This window comes from Medicago sativa, chromosome 1, assembly GCF_051527215.1.
Source record: "Medicago sativa cultivar Bolivia chromosome 1, Bolivia_mono, whole genome shotgun sequence".
Lineage (NCBI taxonomy): Eukaryota > Viridiplantae > Streptophyta > Magnoliopsida > Fabales > Fabaceae > Medicago > Medicago sativa.
In genome coordinates this window covers 87,980,001-88,000,921 of record NC_140749.1, presented here as the reverse complement: position 1 = coordinate 88,000,921, position 20,921 = coordinate 87,980,001, and the positions used below count along the sequence as shown (strand labels likewise).

General features: G+C 31.5%; 2 protein-coding genes, 1 long non-coding RNA gene and 1 pseudogene across 4 annotated transcripts; 2 read left to right on the top strand and 2 right to left on the bottom strand.

The window, feature by feature from the left end:
• The first annotated feature begins 1,952 nt into the window (after nucleotides 1-1,952).
• LOC146958744 (cysteine-rich receptor-like protein kinase 28) lies at nucleotides 1,953-5,321 on the top strand. Of its 2 annotated transcripts, none has more exons than XM_085740281.1 (7): nucleotides 1,953-2,760; nucleotides 2,940-3,068; nucleotides 3,306-3,436; nucleotides 3,522-3,732; nucleotides 3,812-4,049; nucleotides 4,328-4,478; nucleotides 4,612-5,321. In XM_085740281.1, exons 1-7 carry the CDS (start codon nucleotides 1,959-1,961, stop codon nucleotides 4,915-4,917), a joined length of 1,968 nt encoding a protein of 655 aa, XP_085596407.1. In that variant the 5' UTR covers nucleotides 1,953-1,958; the 3' UTR covers nucleotides 4,918-5,321. The 2 variants fall into 2 exon arrangements, with proteins under 2 accessions (XP_085596407.1, XP_085596406.1); XM_085740280.1 differs by having other exon boundaries at nucleotides 3,300-3,436.
• Nucleotides 5,322-6,958: 1,637 nt separating this feature from the next.
• Nucleotides 6,959-11,695, top strand: LOC146958743 (cysteine-rich receptor-like protein kinase 15). The gene is made up of 7 exons (XM_085740279.1): nucleotides 6,959-7,775; nucleotides 7,985-8,113; nucleotides 8,464-8,597; nucleotides 8,680-8,890; nucleotides 9,005-9,242; nucleotides 9,540-9,690; nucleotides 9,829-11,695. Exons 1-7 carry the CDS (start codon nucleotides 6,977-6,979, stop codon nucleotides 10,141-10,143), a joined length of 1,977 nt encoding a protein of 658 aa, XP_085596405.1. The 5' UTR covers nucleotides 6,959-6,976; the 3' UTR covers nucleotides 10,144-11,695.
• Nucleotides 11,696-12,362: 667 nt separating this feature from the next.
• LOC146958742 (cysteine-rich receptor-like protein kinase 10) lies at nucleotides 12,363-14,171 on the bottom strand (annotated as a pseudogene).
• A 2,332-nt stretch (nucleotides 14,172-16,503) lies between these two features.
• LOC146958741 (uncharacterized) lies at nucleotides 16,504-17,150 on the bottom strand. Its single transcript, XR_015024719.1, has 3 exons — nucleotides 17,089-17,150; nucleotides 16,715-16,744; nucleotides 16,504-16,600 (listed from the first exon to the last, which is right to left on the bottom strand). It is a non-coding gene; the product is annotated as an uncharacterized LOC146958741 (long non-coding RNA).
• Nucleotides 17,151-20,921: the final 3,771 nt, after the last annotated feature.

Below are 20,921 nucleotides of genomic sequence, written 5' to 3'. Positions count from 1 at the left end.
AATAAAAGTGAACAAATTAATTAGAATAAATTTAACACTTGCGTAACTTAACTGACACAGCGTTGATTAAGTTGCGCAGAATTAAACACTTGCATTACTTAACTAACGCAAGGGTATTTTCGGAATTTCAGTTGGGCGAGAGCAAAACTTGTTGGCAGAAGAGCAGAATTCTATATATATAACCACACTTTTTTATAAAGGATTATTTTAGCAACCAACACCTTTTCATTTGGACAAAAAACCTAATTTTACTTTTTGAAAAAAAAAATCAAAATTGAAGGATAGAGTTGTAATTTTGGACAAGGCATTATCAAACAAAATGTAATTAAATGGGTCTTTTTATCCAAAAGAAAATGTGTAAATTGCTAAAATAGACCTTCATTAGTCTATTTTAGCAATGTGTGTGTGACTTGTAACATTAAACCTTAATTCACTCATGGAATATACAAAAATATATTTGCAGAGGTATACACAAATGGCCAAATGACACAATTTTGTAAAGGTGAGGTGCTAGACTTGAGTTGACCGACCATAAACTTTTACCAGTATTATTCCTCTAGAGCAAATTTTAATGCTGTTGTTTTCTTCAAACATCTTGACAACATGATGTTATTGACTTCTAACGTTAGAATTTATGCGGAGATGCGACATTATTTGAACCAATTAACAAGGCAACGCGGCCAAACAGTCCCCACCATGAGGGGAGAAAAGTGATGTGAAAAAGAAATATGCAGCTTCGAATAGTTAATTGCTAAGATCTCTTGAAAACCACTTTCAAAGAAAATGATATATGGAAAAAAGGTTGACGATTCCAATCCAAAGGGGTTGCTGTGGTGTAGACGGGAGTTTGAACGGATCTTAACATGGTGGAAGGAATTATACTTTGCAAGGTTTATGTTTGTTCTGGTAAAAAAATTAGGTTTAAATGCACTTTTTCACCTATGTTTCAAAACGTTGAGATTTTAGCTCCATTTAAAAAAAGAATAAAGATAGGTTGACACCCTTAATGTGTACACTCCTTTGTACCACTCTGAAAAATTTCAGTTAACCAAATATATAGTTTGTGTGACCACAATTTTTCAGTTGCGTGACCACTATTTTTCCAGAATTATGTGATCACGCAACTAAAATACACGTGATCACTATTTTTCCACTTAGTAAACCAAATAAATAATGGTCACACAACTAAAAAAATGTGGTCACAGACCATATATTTGATTAACTTTTTTTTTAGAGACATATTTGATTAACTTAAATTTTTTAAAGTTGTACAAAGGGGTGTACACATTAAGGGTGTCAAATATGTTTAAAAAAATAGCAAATTTAACCTTTAAATTTACCCTTTTAGCATAAGTGGTCCGTCAGTCAATTTTGACCAACTAAATGCATACACCCTCCGGTCACTATTATAAGCAAAAATCAATATTTTAGATTCATTCATTAAATGATGTATGTGGTATATAATAAAGACTACATACATCATTAATTGAATGAATGTAAAATGTAATTTTTTGCTTATAATAGTGACCGGAGAGAGTGTATGTCATTGAGTTGAGTAACTAGGATGACATATGTGGTATATGTGGTATGAATGCAGGCTATAGTTTTGACGACATAAAATCTTCATAATAATAAGATGTAATGATTAACAAAGTTTTGCTTAATAAAAAAGACCTAGATGCAGTAATAATTCAAAAATAGAAAGAAGGGAAAGAAAAATGGAAGCCAATAGTCATAAGTGTTTGTTTTGATTATAAAAATTAGATATTAGCATATTTCCTTTTTCCCACAACTGAATGATAAAAGTCTAAAAGCTTTGTTTCAAACCACAATTTTTAGTCAACAAATAACTTCAACCACGGCAAATTAATTCATTGACTGACTTTCATATCCAAAACTTCAATCCACCATTACTTATATTAACTGATATTATTCCAAGACAGAGATCATTAACAGGAATGGCAATTGTTTCTAGCAAGCTATTATTTTCCTTTTATTCTTTTCTCCTTTTTATTGTCATTATCGTATCTCAAGCCCAAGGCCAACCAGATTTTTTAAGCTACGCTTGTTTAAACAATAATGGCAACTACACAGCCAATAGCACCTATCAAAACAACCTCAACACCCTTTTATCCAATCTCACTTCCAACGAACAAATCAACTACGGTTTCTACAATTTTTCTTATGGCCAAAACACTGACAAAGTAAACGCCATTGGCCTCTGCAGAGGAGATGTTAACCCTGACGTTTGCCGCAGTTGTCTCAATGATTCAAGAGTTCTTCTCACAAAACTTTGTCCAAACCAAAAAGAAGCAATTGGTTGGTATGATGACTGCATGTTGCGTTACTCAAACCGATCAATATTTGGCATTCTTGAATGGACACCAAAGTTTTATTTGGCGAACTCGAACAATGTAACCGAGGTGGATATATTTAATCGAGTTCTTGGAAACTTGATGAGGAAATTGAAAGATAAAGCTGCATCAAGTGATTCTCGTCTTAAGTTTGCTGCGGATGATGCAACAGATGTGAATTTGAATTTTCAAACCATATATGGTCTTGTGCAGTGTACACCTGATTTGTCAGAGCAAGATTGCAATGATTGTTTAGAGTTTGCCATATCAGAAATACCAGTTTATTGTAATAACAAGATTGGTGGTAGAGCTGTCAAACCAAGTTGTAATATTAGATATGAAGTCTATCGCTTCTCTAATTCTACGACAGTAATAGACCAAGATAAAACCTTCCCATCAGAAGAAGGTAATTACTGATTGTCATTAACTTAATCATACTTGATTGCTACAAGGTGATTAAAGTTAGGTTATTTTGTTTTACTTGTTCTTATCTTGGCCTTTTTCTCATTAATTAGTTAGTCGTTATATACATGTTTGTTGGTATTATTTTACTATTATTAATCTTTGAAATGTATCATTTTGCAGAAAAAAGCAAATCATCACATACTATTATCGTCATAGTTGTGCCTACTGTTGTGGTTGTTGTTGCTGCCCAGCTAATTTTCATTTGTATATGCTTAAGGAAAAGGAAGGCGGCTACGATAAATCTTGAAGGTATGAACAGGATAATTTTGAAGACATAAAATCTACTTCATAATACTAAGTTGTGATGGTTAACAAAGTTTTGCATTCAAATAGAGAAAACCTAGATGTAGTAATTCAAAAATAGAAATAAGGGAAAGAAAAATGGAAGCCAATAGTCATAAGTTTTTTCATTTTAAAAATTAGATATTAGCATATTTTTCTATTTTTACTTTACTGACATGCCTTGGATCGTGTTTGAAGAAATAGAAGAAGATGATAACGATGATATTGAAATCGCTGAGTCATTGCAATTCAACTTCGAGACATTACGGGTTTCTACAAGTAACTTTTCTGAAGCTAATAAACTTGGACATGGCGGATTTGGAGTTGTTTATCAGGTATAAGTAATACTATTGGTTTAGAAGAACATCACATTCTTCATCTTTAACGTACTTATTATGCATAAATCAAATAAATTTGCAGGGTATACTCGCCGGTGGACAAGTGATTGCGGTCAAAAGGTTGTCAACAAATTCAGGACAAGGGGATATTGAATTTAAGAATGAAGTGCTTTTAGTCGCTAAGCTTCAACATCGAAATTTAGTTAGACTACTTGGTTTTTGTCTAGAGGGAAGAGAAAGATTGCTCGTCTATGAATTTGTTCCGAGTAAAAGTCTTGATTATTTTATATTTGGTAGGCCATAATATATGTTTTATTAGATTGTTGCTCTCATGCATATGATTACAAAATATCTAATTTTGTGTATGTATAGATCCAATAAAGAAAGCATGTTTGGATTGGGAAAGGCGCTATAAAATCATTGGAGGTATTGCTAGAGGCCTTCTTTACCTTCACGAGGATTCTCAACTTCGTATTATACATCGTGATCTTAAAGCAAGTAACATTCTATTAGACGAAAAGTTGAATCCTAAAATATCAGACTTTGGCATAGCCAGACTACTTCTTATCGATCAAACTCAAGTAAATACAAATAAAATCGTTGGAACATAGTAAGTATTAGAATATGATTTCCATATTTTGTTAAGTACAATTTTTTTCATCATTAATTTTTCTTGTATTCTAAGTAATTCATTGATGTTGATTCTTAAAATAGTAGTTTTGGTATTTAAATTCTTTTAAAGATGGTATCATGCATCATGGTTATTTTTGAAAAATCAAAATTGTTTATAGGTATCATTGGCCTTAAAAACTAAAACAAGTTGAATATTTGTCACTCGAAAAGACTAATCAGTTCTGACTAACTAAACTTTTTCACTTTTTTACGTAGTGGATATATGGCTCCCGAGTATGTAAGATTTGGAGAATTTTCGGTAAAATCGGATGTTTTTAGTTTTGGAGTACTAGTTTTGGAGATTATAAGTGGCCAGAAAGCTTGTCCTGTTCTTCATGGGCGGAGTTCGGAGGATTTACTTAGCATTGTAAGTCCCGTTCTCTCATTATTATTTCTTCCATGCCAATAAAAAAGTATGCATTAAAAAATTATTATATGTAACTAAGCATATTAAGGTAGAATTTTAATTACTGATCTAAAATGTATATGCAATTGTGCAGGCATGGAGAAACTGGAGGGAGGGTACAATCACAAATTTAATAGATCCATCATTAAGCAACGGTTCACAAAATGAAATTATGAGATGCATTCACATTGGTTTGCTCTGTGTTCAAGAAAATTTGGTTGAAAGACCAACTATGGCAACCGTTGCACTCATGCTTAGTAGTTATTCTATCTCTCTCTCTGTACCTTTGGAGCCTGCATCTTTTGTGCTTGGCAGAACTAGAAGCCTTCCAGTTCGACACATGCAAGTTAAGGGAGAATCAAGAAACCATGCTTCAATTACTGACCCATACCCTCGATAGATTTCATTCATAAGGGTGATGTGGTGGATTAACGACAGTCATGCATGTATTTTAAAACTCATTAAATAAAGTGACATTTGATGATTGTGTAAAATATTCCCTGTATTATATATAAGAAAATATTCATTTTTTATGTTCATTGAATAATTAATGTATTTGATTTACAATGAAGACCAGATATATTAATTATTCAATAAATCTGAAAAAAGAATATTTTCTTATATATGAGATTGAAGTGAGTATTTGTGTGTAAATACATGTATCCCTGTGAGTTGTAACTTCAGCATCATTTTAACTTGTAACTTCACTCATGTAATTTACAAAAATATATTTGCAGAGGTATACACAATTGATCAAATGGCACAAACTTGTAAAGGTGAGGTGCTAGACTTGAGTTGACTGACTATAAACTTTTACTAGTATTATTCCTCTAGAGCAAATTTTGATGCTGTTGTTTTCTTCATACATCTTGACAACATGATGTTATTGACTTCTAACGTTAGAATTTATGGACAACGCGGCCAAACAGTACCCCACCGATACCATGAGGGGGAAAAAGTGATGTGAAAAAGGAATATGAAGGGAGGAAGAAGGAAGAATGGGGTATGGTGTTGTTGGCTTTTCAATTGACAGCAAGTACCATTCTCCTGAGAGGAAGAACAGTTTCCATGGCCAACTGATATGATCTCTTCAATACCACTTTCAAAGTAAATGATATATTATGGAGAAAGGTTCACGATTCCAATCCAAAGAGATTGTGGATGGGAATAGCTTCAATGGTTTTTAATACAGGTGAGAATATGATGGAAGGGGTTATACTTTGCAAGGTTTAAGTTTGACCAAGTAAAAAAATTTAATGAATATGTTTGACTTGTAACATGTTATAGACTTATCTTATAGATCTAAGTTTGATCCTTTCAAAAGTTAGGTTCAAGCAAAGGGTCACTTCACATAAGGCCAACATCTTCGCTGATGAGGTGTGGTGGTCTTGGAAAACCACAAATCTAGTTGCGTTTCTAAAACTACGACCCCGTCTTATCATCTTACTATGGAAGCTCACAACTTCTGTGTAACTCTTAACTCTTGCTTCTCTAGTTCATCGGCTACAAGTCTTCTTGACAAATGGGTTCAATGGAATTCTTCTAATCACAATTGCATCATTATTAAAGTTGATGACTATTGTTTATGTAACTCATTCAAACTGGATTTAGAGGCTTACTTTGGGTCTCGGATCTCAAATTTATCAGGTTACATTGCAGGTGCAATTAAAGTCCTTCTTGTCGAGCTTCATATCATTCATCAATTTAATTTCCCAAAATTCAGGCTATATTTGTTGAAGGGTATTTTTTTATCAAAGGAAAAATCCAGCCAAAAAACATGTATCTCATTTATATAGTGTTAATTAAATAGATTATGGATTTAAATAGTTAATTAAAAAAATAGTTAAATCTCATTAAATAGAAACAATTCCACAACAACAGGAACAATATTGAACACTATTTATATAAAATATTTCAATCATATTTATCAAAAATATTTGTCAACAATATTTGATCATCGTATATGCTAAAATTGTTGCTTCTTCATATATCTGATCTGATTAAGCACGGTAGAAAAGAGGATAGAGGGACACGCTAATGGGTTCTTTCCGCTAGTCTGTAACAACAACAACAACAACAACAACAACAACAACAACAACAACAACAACAACAACTTCCTTCAAAAATAATAATAATAATAACAAGTAATTTTACTTTTTGTTAATGTTTGTTATTTTATGAGTGTGAAAACACCTTTCATTTGGAACCCATAACAAAAGCTACTACTAAATCCATTGATCCGAAAGTCTCACTTTTGAAACATTAGTCACATGATTTTTTCCACAACAGAATGATAAAAGTCTAAAATCTTTGTTTCAACTTTCAAACCACAAATTTTAGTCAACAAATCACTTCAACCACGGCAAATTAATTCATTGACTGACTTTCATATCCAAAGCTTCAATCCTCCATTTCTTAATTACCTGTTCTTGTTCCAAGACTGAGATCAATATATCAGAATGGCAATTGTTTCTAGCAAGTTATTATTTTCCTTGTATTCTTTTCTCTTTCTCATTACTTTTGTATCTCAAGCCATAGCCCAACCAAATTTTCTGTACCACTTTTGTATAAACGATAATGGCAACTACACAGCCAATAGCACCTATCAAAACAACCTCAATACCCTTTTGTCCAATCTCTCTTCAAACACAGAAATCAACTACGGTTTCTACAATTTCTCTTATGGCCAAAACGCTGCCAAAGTAAACGCCATTGGACTCTGCAGAGGAGATGTTAAACCCGACGTTTGCCGCAGCTGTCTCAACGATTCAAGAATTCTTCTCACAAAACGTTGTCCAAACCAAAAAGAAGCAATTGGTTGGTATGATAACTGCATGTTGCGTTACTCAAGCCGATCAATAGTTGACAATATGGAAGCTTCACCTACATTTTATATGTCGAACTTGAACAATGTAACCGAGGTGGATCAATTTAATCGAGTTCTTGGAAACTTGATGAGGAAACTGAAAGAAAAAGCTGCATCAAGTGATTCTCGTTGTAAGTTTGCTACGGATAATGCAACTGATGTGAATTTAAATTTTCAAACCATATATGGTATTGTGCAGTGTACACCTGATTTGTCAGAACAAGATTGCAATAATTGTTTAGATGGTGCTATCTCAGAAATACCAATTTATTGTAATAACAAGATTGGTGGAAGAGTTGTTAAACCAAGTTGTAATATTAGATATGAAACCTCTAGCTTCTATGATCCTACACCTGTAATAGACCCAGATGAAACCTCCCCATCAGAAGAAGGTAACTAATAATTTTCATTAATTAATCATACTTAATTGGTACTTACAAGATAATGTTTCAAAATGAGAAAAAGGCCAAGATATGACACCTCTTGCTTCTTGGCCTTTTTCTCATTAGTTATTCGTTATAGACTTGTTTGTTGGTATTATTTTACAGCATTTCTTAATCATTGAAATGTCTCCTTGAGCAGAGGATTTTGATTTTTGCAGAAAAAAGCAAATCATGGCGTGCTACCATCGGCATCGCCATAGTTGTGCTTACTGTTGTTGTTGCTACTGTGTTGCTAAATTTCATTTGCAGATGCCTAAGGAGAAGTAAGGCAAGGATAAACTACGAAGGTATATGCCTATGTTTTGAGTATTGATTTTCTCGGACTTTCTATTTCGCACTAGCTAGCACCGTAGTAAATCTGGATGGTCTAATATTATTTTGATAGACCAAATTCAAATTTCAAAATTTGGTGCTTACTAAGTGGTCAAATGATGTCCTGTCTTTATCAAAACACTGTGATGGTGTGAATGCAGAGTATCTTCAACAATAGAGAATCTAGTTCGCAATAATATGTTGTGATGGCTATGTATATGTTAAACCAAGTTGAAGATGATCATCAAGTGTTTTGATTTCAAAAATTCGATATAAGGATAATTTTCTATGTTGGCTTCACTGACATGTCTTGTATAATGTGAAGAAATAGAAGATGACAGTGACTATATTGAAATTTCCGAGTCATTGCAATTCAACTTCGACACAATACGAGTTGCTACAAGTAACTTTTCTGATGCTAATGAACTTGGATGTGGAGGATTTGGAGTTGTTTATCAGGTAATAACACCGTTGATTTAAATGTGCATAATGTTCTTGATCAACAAAGCATTTATTATACACAAATGAGATATATTTGCAGGGTAGGCTCCCCAATGGACAAGTGATTGCCGTCAAAAGGTTGTCAAGAGATTCTGGACAGGGTGATATTGAATTTAAGAATGAAGTGCAATTAGTGGCTAAGCTTCAACACCGAAATTTAGTTAGACTACTTGGTTTTTGTCTCGAAGGAAGAGAAAGACTACTTGTCTATGAATTTGTTCCCAATAAAAGCCTTGATTACTTTATATTTGGTAGGCTATTGTATATGTATGCTTTATTAGATTGTTGCTCTCTTACATTAGTTTTGGTACGAGAAAAAGATTACAAATATGATTACTAAAATAGCTAATTTGGTGTGTGTATAGATCCAATAAAGAAAGAACAATTAGATTGGGAAAGGCGCTACAAAATCATTGAAGGTATTGTTAGAGGCCTTCTTTACCTTCATCAAGATTCTCAACTTCGCATTATACATCGTGATCTTAAAGCAAGTAACATTCTCTTGGACGAGAAGATGAATCCTAAAATATCAGATTTTGGTATGGCCAGACTAATTCTTGTGGATCAAACTCAAGTAAATACAGATAAAGTCGTTGGAACATAGTAAGTATTTGAATTTAATTTCCATTTCTTGTTAAGTGCATTTTTTTTTTCACTATGCCTTAATTTTGTACTGTAAGTAATTCATTGATGTTGACTCTTGAAATAATTGTGACTGCACGTAAGTTATTTTAAAGATGCTTTCATGCATCATTGATTATTAGTGAAAAATTATTTTATACTAAAATGAAATCAAAACTGTTATTAGTATCATAAACAGTAGCAACTAAAATAAGGGGAATATGTGACTCAAAAAAACTCGTTATTTATGACTAATGCAACTTTTTCACTGATATGTAGTGGATACATGGCACCCGAATATGCAATGTTTGGACAATTTTCGGTCAAATCGGATGTTTTTAGTTTTGGCGTACTAGTTCTAGAGATTATAAGTGGGCAAAAGATTAGTGGTATTCTTCATGGACAGATTCAGGAGGATTTACTTAGCTTTGTAAGTCCTCACCTCTCATTATTATTTCTTCTACTATGCCAATGAAAAAATATGCATTAAAAAATTATTATATGTAACTAAATACATATTAAGGTAGAATTTTAATTACTGATCTAAAATGTATATGCAATTCTGCAGGCATGGAGAAACTGGAGGGAAGGTACAATCACAAATATAATAGATCCATCATTAAGCAACGGTTCACAAAATGAAATAATGAGATGCATTCACATTGCTTTACTATGTGTTCAAGAAAATGTGGTTGACAGGCCGACTATGGCAACCATTGCATTCATGCTTAGTAGTTATTCTATCTCTGCCCCGGTACCGTTGGAGCCTGCTTCTTTTATGGGAGGCAGAACTAAAACTAGAAGCCTTCCAGTTCCAGATATGCAATTTGGAGAAGAAAATTCAGAGGCAATAGGGTCAAATGAATCAAAGAGACATGAGTAAATCAACAAAACACTAAACAAGAATTCGATTTCTGAAGTATTGTGATTTAGCAACTTTGGTCCCCCACTTTTTACACGAGCAATTTTGGTCCCAATATTATATCTATAACTCTATTTTTGTGACTCCCCTTCATTTTGTGTATTGTTGGTTTGAGAATTTATTATTTGAGTCTGAAAAGTCGTTTGTTTTCTTCTTGTTATTGATGGTATGTCTATATTGTAAGGCATTTGTGGTGAACAATGTCAAAATTTGGTTTCACCAAAAAAGAGGCTTTGTGGCTGATCATGTGCCATAATATTTATCAGGAATTTTTTTTTAAATGAAAGTCAATTGGGACATAAATGAGATATACTCAATTGAACCGAGTAAATGTGTTAAAGAAATATGATACACATCGCATAAATTCTTAAGGTATTGACATGCAACAAATGATAGAGGGCTGAACACTCACCAAGAAATATTTCTACAAAATTGCACCTTGTTGAGAAATTGCATAAAAGAGTAAAGTTATATCAAGAGAAACCCTCCTTAACTATGAGTGAGGTCAAAATAAACATGAAAGATAGTTTTGAGACTTCTTATTCATATATTTTGACAAATGTTACAATTAAATGGAATATTACTTAGAAGTGAACACTGTTGCCTTTGATTTTCCTTTCTTCCTCAATCATGCATTACATTCAATTTAACAACATCGTCTGATTGTGCTGAAACATTTTGTTAATTTTTTTTTCTCTCGTTGTTGTTGGATAATTGTTTTTGTGCTGTTCGTTGCTTTTGTGGTGATTCTTGGATTCTTGCTTTTCATACATGTTTTGTTTGTTGCTTATGTGTAATATCATATCAGGGATTTAGACATATGATTTCTGGTGTGTAATTTTATAGGCCACTTGTTGATTCATATGTCTTTTATAGAAAGGAAGGAAGATATGTCATAGTTTAATTATATGGACATTGTATTATATATGTAGGTCAATGGCATTATATATGCCCCCCCTAAATAGGCGGTGTAAGAAAGCGAGGTCAAGCAGTCTGCGTTGACCCAAAAGTGTCTCATCAACATCCTATCTCGACTCAGCTTAGAGGATCAATGGCATCATGCCATACTTGTTTGCAGATCTTCGTTCAATGCCTTCAAAGAACCCTCTCTTCAATCTGTATTCAACCCAACATAGCTTCGGAATTGCTCCAACCTTAAGGTTCTGAAAAGATATCTCTTGACTTGGCTTGATTCAACCCAATATATTGGGATTGTTCCAGATGATTATCTAAACGCTTGTCAGCAAGATGGCGATTCCGAAGCTGCGGCCATTGCCAATTCTTTTCCTCATCTGGAATGGTTAGAGATTAAATTCTCTGTGAAGATCTTAATTAGGTTTCTACGGTTATTGATCCCATCAAATATATCTTATAGAAGTTATGATCTTTGTCTTTGCAATTCCTACTCTATGTTGCTTGTTTTCTTTGTAGGTGTAATGTATATGTGTAAATGATCATTGTCTCAGGTCCCTGTAATAGAATTTACCAAATGATTTTGTAACTAGTTCTCTTTGCTTTTGCTGCTATATTACTTATATGCTGTATTCCTTGGAAATCTACCATGACAAATTGTCTCAGGAGTTTATGCTCTTAAATTTCATCTGTTACTTTTTTATATCTTTCTTCCATAGAGAAACCCCTTTTGTTGTATCAGTTATGCTTATAGCCTTACAAGAGCTTATCTACTACTGGAACTTCAATTAAAGATTTGCCTCATTAACTACCATACTCCTTAATCTTTGTTGTAGAAAACACAAACTTCCCTTGTTCCTTTTCTGCAGCTCATTAGATTTTGTTAATGTCGCCATTACATCTTAATATGCTAGATTATAATGACCATTAGAAGGCATTGTATTGCGTTTCCCGCCTTCAGCCTTGGGCTTGTGTTATCCAACTCCTTCCTATACACCCTCGCACGCCCCATCAGCTCCGTATCAAGGGTCACAATAACCGCACAAGAACTTTATGTGAAAAACTCCAAATTCGAAGAAAAACTACAACCGAACTTGATGGAAAACTGTGGAACAAGGTTTCTTGAAAACCGCGTAGGCTTCAAGATCACTCGAAGTATAAACATTTAAAAATCATTTTTGTTCAATTTAAACATGCTAAGGACATGCTATATGCAATATATAAACGGACAACAATTCGGAAGTAACAATCTACATGAATTCTAACTTCTAAGCGTTGTCAGAGAATGTAGAACTTGGTACCGCTGATGAATACATTTCATTGACTGTCGAAATAGAAGCTGAACTCAACTCCCCTGCTACCATCTTTTGCAATATTCCACTATGCATAGACTTAGTTGGTTCTCCTGGAAATGGCAACTCAGCTGAAGGGCTAGTGAGATATGAAACTACTCTTGCCATTGTAGGTCTATCATCAGGTTTCTCTTGAACACATAATAAACCAATTTGAATGCACTTAACCACTTCAGTATGGTTACATGATTCTTTTATATCTTGGTCTATTAGTTCTAATGGTGTTTGATCCCTCCATTGTCTCCAAGCCTGCAACAATATGACAAATTAGATAGAAATAGAAATATCATCCTTATTCTTCTTTTGAACAACAGAAAGAAACGAATTATTAAAAATAAGTACTCACACGACTCAAGAGGTCATCAGCGTTCGTTTTGAACTAGTTATCTCCAAAACTGAAAACATCTGATTTTTCTGAAAATTGTCCATGCATTGCATATCCCTGAGACATATAGCCACTGTAATAACAAAAAACCAATTAAATTAGTAAAACTTAAATCGCATGGATCTTGTTGTCAATTGCAGGTCAAGTTTATACTACTTACTATGTTCCAACAATTCTATTTGTACTTCCTCGATCTTGATCCAGAGCCACCATTTTTGCCATGCCAAAATCAGATATTTTAGGATTCATGTTATCATCCAACAAAACATTACTAGGTTTGAGAGCACGATGAATAATCTTTAATCTTGAATAATCATGCAGATAATGTATTCCATGTGCAATTCCTTCGATAATTTTGTAACGTTCAGACCAGGGTAATAATCTGGACTTCTTGTGATCTATAAATAAGTGATCAAAACTTCCATTAAAGTCAGAAAAATATTGAACATTTCTATTTTTATCAACACAAAATTTTAAACCCAGAGATGAACGGAGAAAAAGAGGTTCATTGCCAAATAGAAAGTAATCGAGACTCTTGTTGGTCACGTATTCATACATGAGCATTTTCTCTTGGCCTTCCAAGCAAAAACCTATTAAAGTCGCCAAATTTCTATGTTGAAGTTTGGCTATTAGTAAAACCTCATTTTTGAATTCTACTGAACCTTGTCCTGAACTTTGAGATAGCTTTTTCACAACTATATTCCTTCCATCGATAAGAACACCCTGAAATTGCAACTAATTGATTAACGACTGAGAGTAAAAAGCATAATGCTTTCACTTTTGTTTATCATTTGTTACCTTGTAAACCTCTCCAAATCCTCCCTTTTGCCTATTTTATGCGCAGGTGAAAATTTCTTTGTGGCTGCTTCAATAGTCGCCAAATTATACTGCAGTGATTGTAACGCAACACTTTCATCACCAACTGGAGGAATAAATATATAGAAATCTTAAACATAAGCAAGCTAAATGTCTTCCTTTAAAGCTTTAAAGAATTTTTTATATGGAAAAGAACATTTATTTATTAAGAATAGGAAAACCATTTTTATACTTAAAATTTTCTCTCAAGAGTTTTATATTTCTTCCATCTTGATCTTCTCATGAAGAAATGGCAGCCCAAACAAAATAGAATTGTTGACCCGGTAACAAGAACTACAATCAAGATTGTTCTTGTTCGTGACTCTGACTTTTCATTTCCTGCATAAACAATACTAGTATTTCCAACCGTGCAATGCACGGGCAAAGAAATCGATTTTGTGGCGTCAACAAAATTTAACTCTGACCGTACCACCCAAATACAAACATATAATGCATTTGTTAGACCAATCAGATGTTGTTGTCATCATCAAAATAAATATGTCATCATTTGACATATAGTTCAATTTAATTTAAAGCAATTACATAACCCTGACCAATAATGATTAAATGACTACGTAAGTTAAAAGTAACACCAATATTATAAGAGAGTGAAAGTGAAAATAGGGTGAAAGTGTGGGTTTTGAATTTTGAGTGGAGTTTGTCTTGTAATTTAATTGAGGGGAGTTTGTCCCTTTAACATTAATACAATTGTTAATCACAACATTATTTATATCTATAGCCCCCGTGTTTGAAGAATATGAAATTTTGGACTTAAATCTTATACCTATAGCTCCCCATGTTTAAGGAATATAAAATTTTAAACTACCATCAAATACTTATAGCCCCTATGTATAAGAAATATTGATTTGTTTGAAGTTAGCATTGAAAAATAGAGTGTTTGTATATTATTAAGAGAGTGAAAGACTGAAAATACATTATCCACAGAAAGATTTTGTAAGTCTCCCGTGCAGATATTTACATCTTTTTTTTTTTATTTATCCAAGGCCATGAATTTATATCCATTTTGCATATTTTCAATATTTAGTTAACTCATAATCTATACATAAACTTGTTATCACCAACAATTTTAGGTTTAGCAAATGCAGACATGTGTCTATCAAATGCAGTTATCAAATACTCATTGCCGAGGAAATTAATTTTTAGATTTAGTAATCTCAAAAAGGTTCTAATAAGAATTTACTCAGATCAATAGATATAGATATGCAATGAGGCAGTTAATGAATAAAATTTATCAAAATGGTATAATGAATAAACTTAATATATGGTTAGATACTTTCAAAATGAGTATAGCTTTAGTTGTTTCATAGTTGTTAGTAGTACCCTAAGCTTGATAAGTCAGCTTCAACCTGATACGGATTTAAACTTCGATAAATAAAGAAACTTTAGTCATGAAAGTCAACTTTAGATAACAATTGATTAAAAGTTCAAGAAAACTAATAAGCATCTCATCTAGTATCTAATTTACATAAGTGGAAGAAAATTGTGGAAGGAAATTGTTAACTCCTAATCTATGAATTGATTTACAAATTAAAAACGGGCAGCTTCCACATTATTGTTTATATATTTCAGTAGCACAACATAAAACAATCATTTAAAATACTAACTTAAATAATAGGAGTTAACAATTCCAAAGTATGAGCCTTCATTACTTTATTTGAGTAGTGATGGTGGTTTAAAATACTAAATTAAATAATAGCATCAAAATATAAGATTAATTTAAAATATAAATGAATTATCCGTTTTCATTTTTGAAAAGACCAAAACTAAAATATTATAGCTAGAAGACACTGTATAAAACATAATTGTCCAATATAAATAGTAACGAAGTATAAATAATGCTGGTATGAATATTGAAAAAAAGAGAGTACAAAATAGGATAAAACATTGATAACAAAAGATCAACTGCAATATACATCTAATAAAGAGTAGGCATTCATAATCAAATGGTCTGTTGAATTGAAATTATGAATAAGACAATAAAGTAACAATTACCACTTTAAGGTCTGTACAATTATGAATAAGAAATTAAAGTAAGCTAATTTAGTATTTGTTATAATGTTATTATAAATTAAGATGGTACTTATCACTTGCCATAGTTTTACTTTAAATCAATTGATCCCTTATTCAATATGACTCCCTCAATTAAAGTGGCTGTCAAATTTGAAAACTATTGTGGTCATGTGGCACTTTTCACCCTATGACTCAAGTAAATTAGGTGTAGTTTTTGAAATAAAATGACAGCTATTCATGTCATTTGGACAACGGTAGTTTTTGAGATTGTATCATGGAACATATAAATCTAATTCAAATAGAAAGGGAAAAAATGCAGTCCCAAGAAATTCAGTCATCAAAATGAAAAGATATAAAATATACCTTTAACATTTTCTTAATGAAAAGACCACATGCCTTTTTATTCTCTATTGCTTTAAACATGCCTCCATCTTATAGTGATTGAGGCAGAGGTCTATAAACCTGCAGGAAAGATTTCCAATTTGAATTAAAATAATGTTTCAGAGCACAAAAGAAATTGAAATTTTTTTTTTTAGTTTAATTAAACCTACTTGATTTGAATGAATCATTATAATTTCTCTTATTTAATCTCTTCAGTAAGATCACAAATTTCCTAAATAGCCAATTCATTATTTATATTTAGAGCTAGTATCACAGCCTTTAAGGTTTCAGCTGCATAGATTAAGTTAAAGCAAAAGCCTTTAAGGTTTCCAAAGATCCAAAAAACACAAACGCATAAAAGTACTGTCTGAGAATAGAATCACACTGTGAAGAACAAACCTTAAACATATACCTCATCAAAGCAAGTGCACGAAAGAATTAAAGATGCTCCATAAGCGTGACAAAAGCACATGGTAGACAAATCAATCCTTCCTTTTCAATCCTGCAACAGAAGCACATAAAATCAAAACAGAAAATCATATATGAAAATCATGAGTATCTTCAAAACAATCAAAAGAAGAATAAAATCAATATAAAATTTATCAATAAACTTCACCTTGAGTTGAGATGCAGTCAACCTATTTTACTGCACCAAAAAATTCAAAACAAAATTATTCATTAATCCAATCAAAACTAACAGTAATAAAAAAAAAGGAGGGGGGATGACAAATAATCGGAGTAGAAAAAAAAAAAAAAAAAGGAATTCAAAACGAAATTCAGTGGATTAAATAGATTTAGAGGATTACAACAAATTCACAAAAGCTATTTGCATATGTGAATTAATATAGAACCTTTGTGAGTGTTTAAAACCATCAAATTTTGTATTGAGTCATTTCATCAAACACCTGGTGAATGTCCACTTTTTTTTTATGAAAAAATAAATCAAATAGAAAATACAAAAAATTAAGTTACTCATTGCAACATACTCACTTTATTAGTCCCTTTCATTCAAATATTCGCTGCAAGCTTTTTCCCACCTATTGAATTTTACACAAATAACAGATTAGTCACCAGAAAAAAGGAATAACAAAAATCATAGGAAAATTAAGGAGAAGAGGAGAGAATCGTTGCCTTCAGAATCACATTTGGCCCTGTGATTGGTTACTGAATCGGAAACCGTTGAAATCACTATGGATATTGATTTCTGATTTGAGAATGAAGAAAAAAATGAAAGAGAAAAGGAGAGAAGATGAAAAAGAGATACTGGGAGAGATTGTTCAATTCGTAGAGAAAGAAGGGGGAGAGAGGTAGGGGTGTTCATGGTTCTAAACTGCATTGGAACTGAACCACATTAATGGATACAATTCAGTTTTTAAAACCACTTTAAAAAAAACTGGTTTATTTTTCAAACCAGTTCCAGTTCGGTTTAAAACCGGTTCAGAACCGGTTTACAGTTTTGAACCGGTTTATTTATTTCGAACCAGTTTCGAACCGGTTTACAGTTTTAAACCAGTTTTTGAACCAGATTATTCTTGAACTGCTTTTCAAACCGGATTTTAGTCATTGTTTATTAGGATCTCCTTTTTCAAAACAACTTATTTACGTAAAACAACTTATTAGGATCTCCTTTTTCAAAATAACTTATTCAAAACAACTTATTTATGCAAAACAGCTTATTACGATCTCTTTTTTCAATATAACTTAATCAAAACAGCATATTTATACAAAACAGCTTATCAAGATCTCTTTTTTCAAAATAACTTATTCAAAACAGCTTATTTATGCAAAACAACTTATTACGATCTCCTTTTTCAAAATAACTTATTCAAAACAGCTTATTTACACAAAACAGCTTATTACAATATCTTTTTTCAAAAAAACTTATTCAAAACAACTTATTTACGTAAAACGGCTTATCAGGATCACTGTTTACAAAATAACTTATTCAAAACAGCTTATTTATGCAAAACAGCTTATTAGTATCTCTTTTTTCAAAATAACTTATTCAAAACAACTTATTTATGCAAAACAACTTATTAGTATCTCTTTTTTCAAAATAACTTATTCAAAACGGCTTATTTATGCAAAACAGCTTATCAAGATCTCTTTTTTCAAAATAACTTATTCAAAAAGGCTTATTTACGTAAAACAGCTTATTAGGATCTCCTTTTTCAAAACAAATTTTTCAAAACAACTTATTTATGCAAAACAGCTTATTGGGATCTCTTTTTTCAAAACAAATTTTTCAAAACAACTTATTTATGCAAAACAGCTTATTAGGATCTCTTTTTTCAAAACAAATTATTCAAAACAGCTTATTTATGCAAAACAGCTTATTAGGATCCCCTTTTTCAAAACAAATTTTTCAAAACAACTTATTTATGCAAAACAACTTATTAGGATCTCCTTTTTCAAAATAAATTTTTCAAAACAACTATTGATGCATAAGTTATTTTGTAAAAAGTGATCCTAATAAGCTGTTTTGTGTAAATAAGCTGTTTTGAATAAGTTTTTTTTTTGAAAAAAGAGATCCTAATAAGTCGTTTTGCATAAATAAGCTGTTTTGAATAAGTTTTTTTGAAAAAAGTGATCCTAATAAGCTATTTTGCATAAATAAGCTTTTTTGAATAAGTTATTTTGTAAAAAGTGATCCTATTAAGCCGTTTTACGTAAATAAGTTGTTTTGAATAAGTTATTTTGAAAAAAGTGATCCTAATAAGTTGTTTTGTGTAAATAAGTTGTTTTGAATAAGTTATTTTGAAAAAAGAGATCTTGATAAGCTGTTTTGTATAAATATGCTGTTTTGAGTAAGTTATATTGAAAAAAGAGATCGTAATAAGCTGTTTTGCATAAATAAGCTGTTTTGAATAAGTTATTTTGTAAAAAGTGATCCTAATAAGCTGTTTTGTGTAAATAAGCTGCTTTGAATAAGTTTTTTTTTTGAAAAAAGAGATCCTAATAAGTCGTTTTGCATAAATAAGCTGTTTTGAATAAGTTTTTTTGAAAAAAGTGATCCTAATAAGCTATTTTGCGTAAATAAGCTGTTTTGAATAAGTTATTTTGTAAAAAGTGATCCTAATAAGCCGTTTTACGTAAATAAGCTGTTTTGAATAAGTTCTTTTGAAAAAAGATATCGTAATAAGCTGTTTTGTGTAAATAAGCTGTTTTGAATAAGTTATTTTGAAAAAGGAGATCGTAATAAGTTGTTTTGCATAAATAAGCTGTTTTGAATAAGTTATTTTGAAAAAAGTGATTCTAATAAGTTTTGTGTAAATAAGTTGTTTTGAATAAGTTATTTTGAAAAAAGAGATCTTGATAAGCTGTTTTGTATAAATATGTTGTTTTGAGTAAGTTATATTGAAAAAAGAGATCGTAATAAGCTGTTTTGCATAAATAAGCTGTTTTGAATAAGTTTTTTTTGAAAAAGTGATCCTAATAAGCTATTTTGCGTAAATAAGCTGTTTTGAATAAGTTATTTTGTAAAAAGTGATCCTAATAAGCCGTTTTACGTAAATAAGCTGTTTTGAATAAGTTTTTTTGAAAAAAGATATCGTAATAAGCTGTTTTGTGTAAATAAGCTGTTTTGAATAAGTTATTTTGAAAAAGGAGATTGTAATAAGTTGTTTTGCATAAATAAGCTGTTTTGAATAAGTTATTTTGAAAAAAGTGATCCTAATAAGCTATTTTGCGTAAATAAGTTGTTTTGAATAAGCTGTTTTTGAAAAAGGGATCCTAATAAGTTGTTTTTCATAAATAAGTTGTTTCGAATAAGCGGTTTTTTATAAAAAGAGATCCTAATAAGCTGTTTTGCATAAATAAGTTGTTTTGAATAAGCAGTTTTTGAAAAAAATGTCCTAATAAAATTTTAAATTATTTTTATATATTAAATTATTTAATTAAAAATTAATATAAAAATTTGAAGAAAAGAAAGTGTACTAAAAAAATATGGTTCAAATATATTAAACTGGTTCCGAACCGGTTTTAAACTTGAACTGAATTGTTTTTGAATTTATGGTTCAGTTCATAAACCATTTAAATGGTGCAGTTTTTTTTGGTCCAGTTTGGTTCAGTTTATGGATACAATTCAGTTAACCACATTTTTTGCACACCCCTAGAGAGAGAGATTGGTTTTGATGATTTGAATTTTGAATTTGAATTGAGTGAGGTGGGTGTAATGAGACAGGGATATGAAAAAAATTCCCTGTGAAGCTGAAGAAATTTTTATCAAGCGTGAGACCAGGGATGGCAGGGAAAATTTTCCCTTTTTGTTGCATTTGCATTTAATGGTTCTGAAAAGAGGAGGGGTTTGAGTGCTGGGCTTAACATAATTGGGCTTCATTTCAAATTGAATATTTGTCTTTTACTAAATAATACATCCGAAAATGACATTTATTAGAGGGAAAGTAAGACATTCAAATTTTTATGATCTAAATTGAATTTTGATGTTATTTTTATTGTGTAAATTTGAATTTCTTATGGTTTTGTGGTCCCTATTACTATAAGTGATGATAAAATGTACTTAGAACATGTGATGATTTTTTTAGGTGGCTTATAAATTTGACACATAGGAATTCTAAAATGATATTGTTAATAAGTGCATCCAGGAAGATTCTCGTCTCAAGACTATACATCGTGATATTGTTAATAAGTGCATCCAGGATACTCTTTAAGTATCCCAAATTTAAAAATGATTTCCTCATAACTAACTCTAAAACCCTCTAAGTTTCTATTACTTGCTGCACAAGCTACTCACGGAAAAGAAATTTGATTTGGCAAATTCTAAATATTAATCACTAACGGTAGATCTGATGTAATGGTATGAT

Excerpts from the sequence above, each read along its gene's own strand:
- LOC146958744 (XM_085740280.1), top strand. The coding sequence starts at position 1,959 with ATGGCAATTGTTTCTAGCAAGCTATTATTTTCCTTTTATTCTTTTCTC. Across the intron at positions 2,761-2,939 it reads AACCTTCCCATCAGAAGAAG|AAAAAAGCAAATCATCACAT; the intron begins GTAATTACTGAT and ends ATCATTTTGCAG. Across the intron at positions 4,479-4,611 it reads CGGAGGATTTACTTAGCATT|GCATGGAGAAACTGGAGGGA; the intron begins GTAAGTCCCGTT and ends GCAATTGTGCAG.
- LOC146958743 (XM_085740279.1), top strand. The coding sequence starts at position 6,977 with ATGGCAATTGTTTCTAGCAAGTTATTATTTTCCTTGTATTCTTTTCTC. Across the intron at positions 8,114-8,463 it reads GGCAAGGATAAACTACGAAG|AAATAGAAGATGACAGTGAC; the intron begins GTATATGCCTAT and ends TATAATGTGAAG. Across the intron at positions 8,598-8,679 it reads GATTTGGAGTTGTTTATCAG|GGTAGGCTCCCCAATGGACA; the intron begins GTAATAACACCG and ends ATATATTTGCAG.